The sequence below is a fragment of the Lactuca sativa genome, chromosome 7, assembly GCF_002870075.4.
Source record: "Lactuca sativa cultivar Salinas chromosome 7, Lsat_Salinas_v11, whole genome shotgun sequence".
NCBI lineage: Eukaryota > Viridiplantae > Streptophyta > Magnoliopsida > Asterales > Asteraceae > Lactuca > Lactuca sativa.
The window spans coordinates 167,212,040-167,222,638 of NC_056629.2; the positions used below are offsets into that span (position 1 = coordinate 167,212,040).

At 30.8% G+C, this 10,599-nt stretch overlaps 1 protein-coding gene across 2 annotated transcripts; it reads left to right on the forward strand.

The window, feature by feature from the left end:
• The first annotated feature begins 3,861 nt into the window (after window positions 1–3,861).
• On the forward strand, window positions 3,862–7,859 carry LOC111919091 (probable beta-1,3-galactosyltransferase 2). Of its 2 annotated transcripts, none has more exons than XM_023914705.3 (11): window positions 3,862–4,324; window positions 4,827–4,887; window positions 4,983–5,056; window positions 5,163–5,371; window positions 5,727–5,790; window positions 6,319–6,391; window positions 6,493–6,613; window positions 6,705–6,792; window positions 6,879–7,004; window positions 7,102–7,211; window positions 7,367–7,859. In XM_023914705.3, exons 1-11 carry the CDS (start codon window positions 4,200–4,202, stop codon window positions 7,513–7,515), a joined length of 1,200 nt encoding a protein of 399 aa, XP_023770473.1. In that variant the 5' UTR covers window positions 3,862–4,199; the 3' UTR covers window positions 7,516–7,859. The 2 variants fall into 2 exon arrangements, with proteins under 2 accessions (XP_023770473.1, XP_023770472.1); XM_023914704.3 differs by having other exon boundaries at window positions 3,866–4,324; window positions 4,791–4,887.
• Window positions 7,860–10,599: the final 2,740 nt, after the last annotated feature.

Here is a 10,599-nt window from a genome sequence, read left to right on the forward strand (position 1 = left end):
ATCCAAATATAATATTCTATAACCATTGTGTGCTCTTTTGTCCTTCGTTTAGAGGTTTTGTCCCATTGGGTTTCTTTTAACAAGGTTTTAGTGATACACTTCATGTATGATTATTTCTTTCGCTCAAGACATCTAGTCCATACTCTTTTATCCTTTTACCAGAGTTTTTGTCCCAACGGGTTTTCTCCAACAAGGTTTCTAATGAGGCGAACTTTTCATGTATTATCTGAAAATACAAGACGAAGAAGTACATGTAAGTGTAAATCTAAGCACCCAAAGAGGAGTGTTGTAACTCATAGTATAACAACGGTTTCTTATATTTTTTTTTCTAAGTAGGAGTTACGTACATAAATCATACAACTTATGGTTTATCCAACATGTATCCTATAAATAGCGAGTTTTTATGTATTTATTAAACGCTTGAAACACATATATAATCAAGAAAATGTTGTGATGAATCATTGACTTGAGTTAATACGCCATATATACATACATACATACATACATACATCTATACATACATACATACACACACACACACACACACACATATATATATATATATATATATATATATATATAGAGAGAGAGAGAGAGAGAGATAGAGAGAGAGAGAATGAAAGAGAGAGGGGGGGGGGAAGATCATTTGAGAACTTATAGTTTCCTGAGAACTAAAAGTGGACCACTAGATCAAAAAATTTAATGGTCGAGATCAAAGATGACAATATGGTAAATTAGGTATAGAATTACATAATACCTAAAAACAATACTACTAATTTATCATTCAAAGAAATTGATTCTCTCTGTAATTGTGCAGCGTTGGTGATCCTTATCGGTTACCATGTCCTTTCCATATTGAGAACATTGACGCCAAATCCCCCATCTCCGCGTAACATTCCTTCATCCTCACCGACCATCAATCTCCGTCTCATCTCTGACCTCAATCACCACCAATTTTTCTGCAAATGATGTCGTTGTGACTTTGTTGGATAGTGTTGGCTGCCTCCACCTCCATCTGATTGTGGAACTGTCTTTGTCTCACCTCTGCCATAAATCTCTCTTCTCCTATCTTTGCCTCATATCTTTTAGTTTTAGTCAACTCCAAAAACTTAGGTTTTGCAATTGTTTTTCGCTCCATGATTTCAGTTTCGTGTTAAGATTCTAAACCAATGGAAGAGACTAGCAACGTGACCATCACAAGTCAAAAATCGACACAAGAGTTTGCGATAGAAGGGAAAAACATTTGGAAGATACGATAGAATCAACATTTTAGATATTATTTTCGATAGAATTGGTGGAGCTCTCGTGAAGCTTGTCTCAGGTAAAAATCATCTGTTGTAGCTCTCCGTTCTATTCCAATAGTGTTATTCCTAATTCTAAAAAGGTAATGTTTCTGATTTTTCAGTAAGATCGTAATTTCCTCTTCTTTTTTAAGTATCTAATCCATTGATGATCTGATTATCACTGTTTACAAGCTTTGTACAAACTAATCGAGGATGCTTATGCTTTTTCTATGTTTAATGATTACAACACATGATATGAATAATGATTTATATTGATAGGGATCCTCCTTGTTTACGATTCATATGAATAAAGTCTGATATTGAAGTCGATGAGTCTACTGAGTTTGATGCATATGGTCTACTAGAAACAGAACATTGTAATTTCGTGATGAAATTGATTCTCTTATGGTATTGATTTGAAATCAGTATAGTTGGTGTTAGGGTCTTGCAAAACATAAGGGTAGATATCTTATGGTGCATGATTAATATACTTGATTTTGGCATATGATTATAGCTTATGATCTTCATGCTTACTGCACATCCAAAGAATCTGCACCATAAAAATTGCAAAATTAGGAGTCTAGGGTTTCAAAAGGGAGTACATGAGGAACCATTAGGCTTACTTAGAGGAACATATGAACTTTAGGTTCGCTGTTTACAATAAAAATTCAGTTTAACAATTATGATGATAGTTATGGAATTATGATAATACATGTATTTAAGCTACAACTCTCTCTTGAACTGTTAGTTGTGTACTGAACATAAATAAACTATAATTATTGTGAATTTTAGTCTGTTTTGTTGCTTTCTTGTATGACAGGTACCAATTACCATATGAGCATGTTTAAAGGTGGATAAATAGTATCAACATGTGTCATGATGATGATGACAACGATGAGGTAAGGTAACTAAATACTAGTAATATTAACTCTCCTGCTTTTGGAAAAGTCGTTGAAATCAATGAACACAACAACTATTAATTCATTAAGTTGGCAGACATTTTACAACCACACAATGGATTGGAGCGAAAATAGCATGTTTATGGATTGGTGCATCATTCTAGAATCAAGCAAAAAGATATCGAGGAGGCAACAATTATACACTATGATGGAGTAATGAAACCAAGGTTAGATATTGGCATTGAAAAAATATAAAATCTATTGGAGGAAACATTTCAAATACGATCACCTATATCTGCAACAATGCAACTTAACATAGCTTAATATATTTCATATTGTAATTTATATGTGATTTACATGCAATTCATATGTGATTCACTTGTGATTTACATGTGAATCACATATGGATTATGTCCATATACACAAATGCATTTTTGTGTGAGTGTACTTCGTTAATTATTTTCTCTTTAAATTTTCTTGTGAATTTCACACTTGAATATTAAAAGATACAACTACATGTGAAATATCATATTATATAATCATATGTGAATCTTAAATGATATATACATATGCATTTTTATGAGTATTCTTGCATTAATTATTTTTTGAATTTTCTTATAGATTTGAAAGAATTTGTGGAAAATATTGAAGAGTTGAAAAATGATAATTTGAAGAAATATGCAATCTTGATACGAAGAAATGAAAACAATGAAATCAAATAGTGTTTTTTATTTTTTATATTTTATTTTGTATCAAATAAAATACTTGTACTATTTGTTTTTATAGATTAGTAAATAATTTTTTCTAATGATTTACTTACGGATATTATAGTATAAGAAATATGCATATATGCACTTGAAATATTGATTTTTTTAAATTATAGTTTTTTTTTATATATTATAGTTTTCTTAAAAAATTTTCTTTGTTTTTTAAAAAAATACCATTTTTAAAAAAACTCATGTTTTTTAAAATTTTTAAAACCTATGCATTTTTTTAAAAAAAATCAAAAATTATTATTTAAAAAGAAGTTCCAAAAATTTGATTTATTATGTTATATTTTTACACATTTTTATTAATATTTTCAATAATACAAAAAATTAAACATTAAATGAGATTGCTAAGATAACGAACAAGGCTTTAATGAGTTAATTTTGATTTAATGTTTCATCCTTAGTTTTCAGGTTCTCAGAAAACTATGAGTTCTTATCGAATCTCACATCTCCCCCTCTCTCTCTCTCTCTCTCTCTCTCTCTATATATATATATATATATATATATATATATATATATATATATATATATATATATATATATATATATATATATATATATATATATATATATATATATATATATATATATATATTTGTTTGTTTGTTATAACTGAGGTTTACGATTTTACTTCTCTACTAGTTATTAATAACTTATGACCCAAATCATTATGTTTTTTATAAACATGTCGGAAATTGTACTTTGAAGTATAAATAGTTTACTCACTTTTTTAGTTACAATCCCTAGTTTCATATCGATTGGACGTGTTATCAACCAAGTTTAAATCTAATGGATGAAAACTGAAATTTACATATAAATAGGTTGAAACCGACCTTTCTATAAATAAAGGACCATTTAGTAATTTTAGAATAGTACAGGGTTGAGTAGTTCGTGGGTCTTTCTCTCACTTCTGTTGGACGTCCCTTCCCTGCAAAGAGAAGAGAGAGGGAGAAAGAGGCGAGAGAGTATGGTATATATGGAAGGGGAGAGAGAGAGAGAGAGAGAGAGAGCGCAAAAAACAAGCGGGATAAAGAAAGGTCCCAACTAGAATAAGTACAGCCTACCTCTTTATATATTCTGAAAGCATCTCTCTATCTTTCCCTCTGTTCTTCAGAGCTAAAAATTTCAAATTGTTTGTGTTATTCTCATTGGAATTTGAACTGGGAATTTGTCTGCTTCTTCTGGGTGCTTCAGAAATGGTTTTCGTTGAATAAGCCGTGTTCATTGGGGGAGAGGTTAGTTCTACAATGAAAGAAAAATTTATTATGAAAAGCAGAGGAGATCAGCAAGCTTCAAGAAGCCTTGTATCCCCAAAATGGACATTTTTATTATGTATCGGCAGTTTCTGTGTTGGATTACTCTTCACCAATAGGTACATACATGATCCTGGTTATCTATTAAAAAAACTTTTGATTCTCTCTTTGTTGGGTGTAGAATTTACGCTGTTCTTGATACGACAACAAGCTTTGATTTTGAAAATTTTCTTTATGTTTAAAGATGCACACCAACTGTTTGATTTTTTTCCTCTTAGAACAAATACAACGAAACTGTTCACCATAGTACTGGTGTTACATGGTGTCTTTCCGTTTTTAGTTATTTTCTCAATATTCTTCACCTTACAGATCTAATTTATGGTGTCTTGTACTCTATCTTTATTCTTCAATTTCGTTCTACTTCATTGATTTCTTCAACTCGATCATGTTCTCAATTCTCAAACAAATTAAATCCCAGTGGACCAAGGCAAAAATTAAACAATCCCTTTTTTGGAAATATAGAAATAAATTCGTTGTATTTTACAATGATGTTGGATTTATAAATTATCAAGAAATTGGTTACAGAATGTGGACAGTGTCTGACTCTAAACTTATTACAAGACCAACTGCTTTAGAATCCGAAGGCCTCAAATTGGTTCAAGAAGGTTGTGATCTACGAAAGGTATGTATTTTGACTATTTGACTAAATTCAAGAAATCTTGAAATTAATTAATATATATTTATTTTTTCCAAATTAATTGTTTTGGGTTTGTTTAGTTACAAATGAAGAACGTAAAGCGCGATTCCAAACAGATATTTGGGGAGGTATCAAAGACGCATCAAGCCATACAGTAAGTTGATTGATAATTGATATTGTCACAACTTTTATTATTTTTTTATGGATATGAAATAAGTGTGATTTTTTTTAATGTCGGTTTCTTTTTTTATTTAATGTAGGACATTAGATAAAACAATATCGAGCTTAGAGATGGAATTAGCTGCAGCAAGGTCCATTCAAGAATCTATAGTGAATGGTTCTCCTATTTCACAAGATGACACAAGAAGTGCACCCGAAAGGCGAAAATATTTAATGGTTGTTGGAGTTAACACTGCTTTTAGTAGTCGTAAAAGAAGAGATTCGGTGCGGGCTACATGGATGCCTCAAGGTTAGTTATGCAGGAAGACCAGACAGTTTTATACTGTGTTTGACATAAATTAGAAGACCAGATAGTCTTATACTGTGTTTGATATAAATTAGAAGATCAGACAGTCATATACTGTGTTTGACATAAATTAGACTTGTTAACGGGACAAAAATTTGCAATATTTGGTCTCAACATGATGTCAATTAGAAAAATTTTAAAATTTTGTTACATTCAAGTGTAAAAGATGTAAATATTTTTTTTTATTCTTTGTCATAAAAAATAACCCTAATAGGTTTCATGTCTAGAGTAAAAATTGCTTGTGGGACCCTTTGTTTCATTTATTCTTTGTGCACTCAATAATTTTTGGAATTTATAGGTGATAAAAGAAAGAAGTTAGAGGAGGAGAAGGGAATTATAATGCGTTTTGTTATAGGCCACAGGTTGGTCACTTGCTTTTTCTTTTGACATTTTTTTTTCTTCATTTGTTGGAAACAAACTATGGTGTGCAAAAACACAAGTGCAAAAACACAAGGAAAACATTACTATTGCAATATTTTTATAATATGTTCAAAATTGCTCATTTATATAAACTAAAACATGTATTGTATTTTGGCAAGAATAATAATTGATAAAAGCATGATTGACAAAGTCACGTCTGTCAAACTAGATCTATTGGCCAACTTTTTTACAAATAAAGCATACCATAAACTTTTCAGAATTTCATGTGCATAGATATATTTATGTTGCAATGATTCGTGCTTCACCTTTAAAGTTCATTCACATCTTAAATGTGTTATTTAAGATATTTTTGGTCCTAATAAAATAGTTTTTAAACGTTTAACTTTACGACTAAAAAATATATTATTTTACCAATAGTTAGTTTAACATGTTAAAACTTAGTTGTATAAATAAGCATTTAACCAGTGTCACGTTATAAACTAATTTATTTTTTTGATCAATTTTGTCAGTGCCACAGTAGGGGGCATACTCGACCGTGCTATTGAAGCCGAAGACAGAAAACATGGCGATTTCTTAAGATTGGTACACCTTTTTAATTATTTTTTAATTTATTTATTTGCTTTTCAATAATTTTCTAAATTTAATAAAAATCCAAATTAACTAACTTTCACCAACATGTATAGGACCATGTAGAAGGATACCTAGAATTATCCGCAAAAACAAAAACATATTTTGCAACTGCGGTTACTATGTGGGATGCAGAATTTTACATCAAAGTTGACGATGATGTCCACGTGAACATAGGTAATTTCAATATCTGTTTTATTATTAACATCAGTACAATACATGTCAAACACAGTATAAATTATACTGACACGTTGAATCTTGATTACAGCGACACTAGGTCATACATTAGTTAGACATAGAAAGAAGAAAAGGGTATATATCGGATGCATGAAATCCGGTCCGGTCCTTGCTCAAAAGTAAGTAAAAATAATAATCTCGAATTTTAATAAATTCAAAACATTCAAATTATTTAAATAATTTTATTTACATATTAATGGAACAGAGGAGTAAGGTACCATGAACCGGAACATTGGAAATTTGGTGAGTCAGGGAACAAATATTTCCGCCATGCCACGGGACAATTATATGCCATTTCAAAAGATTTGGCTACTTATATCTCATTAAACCAGTTAAGTTTCAATTTTTTTAACAAACCAAAACTTTATTATATTCATTTTTATCGTATTAAAATTTAAATCTCATATTGTGTTCAAAAATTGTTTTAGACATGTACTACACAAATACGCAAATGAGGATGTTTCATTAGGATCTTGGTTTATTGGGCTTGATGTTGAACATATTGATGATCGAAGACTATGTTGCGGGACCCCACCAGGTAAAGTTTCAAACTTTGCAATGGTTGACCCTTTTCAAAAGTATTTTTATTATTATTAAAATTAACTAATCTATTTTCTATTTTTATGAAATATTTTATGTAACCCTTTAATCCAATTTGTCGTTTTTTAAAAACACATCATATTATTTTTTCAGATTGTGAATGGAAAGCACAAGCGGGAAACATATGTGTAGCCTCATTTGATTGGACATGCAGTGGGATTTGTCGATCAGTCGACCGGATTAAGGAAGTCCATAAACGATGTGGCGAGGGTGAAAATGCAGTTTGGTCAGCTACATTTTAACAAAATAAAAATTGATCCATTTTTTGGGTTTTCTTTCTAAATTTGGAAAGATGGTAAAATGAAGAAGAAGATGTAAAGAGGACAAAAATGTATATTTTGACACCATTGGAGTGGAGGAGAGTGGAAGAGACGCCCTGCTATGCAAAGATTTCTTTAAAATATTATAACAAGAGGAATGCAAGCAAAGCAAGAGGCTCTTTGCACATTTGTTTCTTTCTATTTTTGGTATTAATAATATTTCACTTAAGTGGGTTTTTAACGAAATATTGGGGTTTTGTATGACATAGTGGATTTTGATTTTATATAAATATATATATATGGAAAACATTAGTTTTGGTTTTTTAGTAATATGCTTTATTTTATAAAATAATTAATTCATCGAACATATTTAAAAGAGATATTATCAACTTATCATTAAAGACATTTTGAAATAGTTAATTACGTAGTATAATGCTTTATTATTTTTGCTAGAGGCTATGTAGTCATTTTATAGATACATGACTGTTGATATTTCTTTTTTATCCATTTCGATGGATTCTCAAGGCCTGTTATTATATTTTAAAGATTAAAACAAAATTATGATAAAGCTAGAAAAAACTTCCACATATACTCCTACTGTCCTACAACTATCCAATTTTGTAGTAAAGTAACAAAAGAGTTGTAAACATTTGATTACATTTTTATGCCTTTTAAACACTTTGTATCGATTTTAATTAAACTTTTTAATTTTACTTATTAAATATATTAACAACAAACTATAATAGTTTTAAGTTGGGTTGATATTAATGATCTTACATTTTTAAGATCCAATAAGAGAAAAATAAGTTAAACCTAACTATATGAAGCAAAATTTATATTGAGATCCTAGGATCCAACCATGATCTTAAGATCTATCACAATTTAATCTCACTTGTTTAATTTTATTATATACTCAAGTCTAAAAAATTCATGTATTTAACTTGAAATATGGTATCACAATTTACAAAAAGTCTCATAGAATCTCATCATTTATCAATTAATCTCAAATTCTCTTTGTGATCTTATGTCTTTAGTTGTACATGATCATATTTTTTTCCCCTACTAATTAAGATGTTTTTTTTTATAATATTTACGGTTTGCAACAATAAAAAATACGATTCATAGAAGTTAAAGTTAATTTCTCGATCGACGTGTTAATCAATGTGAAGACTGCCACTCAAAGACCTTGCATACAAATTTAAATATCAGCTCATTTTAGCAAAATCTTTTGATACCGAATCATCATCTTGCAAAATATAAAAAAATCACTGGTAAAATCTTGATGGTAACAATCTTTTTAACTAATGGTATTGTTTTATGGTCAAAATTTATGCCCATGGGTGGGTGGTTGACCTACACCTACAAGAAGATGGGCATCAATTGTCTTGTGACTCTTTGGCGTGTTACGATTGACTTTTTGAGGTTAGTAAGTCAACCAAATTTTAATAAACCCACTACAACTAAACCGGTTCTTAGCATGTGAAAATGATCATATGGACCTCTAATGATCGATTTATTGAGTATCATGGTCTTTAGAAGAAAAAAAAATTAAATGTTAATAATTGAGCATTTATATATTTAAAAAGTATTAGGTGTAGTATTTATAAAAATTTATGATACTATCATTTACAAGGTGGAAATTAAAAGTCTAAGGGAGGGACCAATGAATATGGATTTGGTGGCTAACAAATGCCTGTGACCTAAAGTCAGAGCCACCAAATTGTTAGTTGATCAACTTGAAATAGATCACTATCATACAATAAAGTAGAAACTTCGTTTTATATTCAGAAATATTGCATATTCTTTTTGAAAAAAAAATGCATTTGAGAGGTTTAGATGATATATTATGGAACCGTTAAAAGAATTCTTTTAGAATAATTAAAACTTGATAATGATAAATATAACAACTTTCATATTTCTACGGGGCACTAAACCCTACCCAACGACAAAGAATTTCTGCCATATTGGCCTTTTTTTGCTACAACAATCGTGGAAGAGGGGTGGGATGGGGTTAGTTTTCATCGACTTATTACAATGAGGCAGAAAAAACCATGCATAAGAGATGGATGACAGACGACTCATGGCAGCATGTTAGACACAAAATCAAAAGGTATCATATTTGGCTTGATCTCAAGATGCTAAGGCTCAACCTCATCACGTAAGTTCTGTTGCTCAGTCAATCTATGTTATTAATTTTCCCAATTCCATGGAATCTAGAGATCTTTGGAATGCATGTGCTAGTATAGGGAATGTTGTTGATGTCTTTATTTCCAAGAAGTTTACTCATTAAAAACTGCATGCTACTATCCTGATGCAACATAGACTAAGCAAAAGAGTTATATGTGCATGATGCGACATAGACTAAGCAAAAGAGATATGTCAAAGGTAAAAAAAGAATGGTGAGTTGGCAATGATAAAAATGAGGGTATGGATGTGGGAATTAAACTCCAATTCGGTGACTTTGTGGTGGGGAATAAAGATTATAATCTTGCTTGTTTGGGGAAAGCTAGGGATTACTTGACACTTATGAACCTTAGGATGATATGTATGGATAAGGTTATAATGATGTGATGATTCAGTATATGGGAGGTTTACGGGTCATCTTTGAATTTAGATCTGTTATGGCGTGTCAAAACTCTCTCTAACGAATCAACGGATCATTGGCTTTTGAAAAAATGGCCACCGAATAAAGATTTTTTCTATCACATAAAGATTGGTGTGGGTTGACATTGCGGGGGATCCATTACGTGCATGGAGTAAAAATGCATTTTGGAATTTTTTAGCTAAATGGGTATTCGTGGCGCACATGGAAAATGAGCTTAGTGAAGAGGGTATGATGTCGTTGAACTCGTTTGGTATCTACCAAATAACGAATATGGATGCGTGTTAGAAGATGTGTCCGCCCGGTGCTAGTCAGATAACAACATCACCGATGTAACACCCTTTTTCTAGATTGGATCAGTGTAGGGCATAAAGAAGTCGAATGCATGATTTTTAGGAAAAATCATGTGTCATGACGTGACCATAGGGTGGTCACGGCATAACAAGCCAAAATGAGAACGCGTA

Bases quoted from the DNA above. Each gene is read 5' to 3' on its own strand.
- LOC111919091 (XM_023914704.3), top strand. From the start codon at position 4,200: ATGAAAGAAAAATTTATTATGAAAAGCAGAGGAGATCAGCAAGCTTCA. The intron at 5,791-6,318 runs GTTGGTCACTTG...CAATTTTGTCAG, and splicing joins CGTTTTGTTATAGGCCACAG to TGCCACAGTAGGGGGCATAC. The intron at 6,392-6,492 runs GTACACCTTTTT...CAACATGTATAG, and splicing joins ATGGCGATTTCTTAAGATTG to GACCATGTAGAAGGATACCT.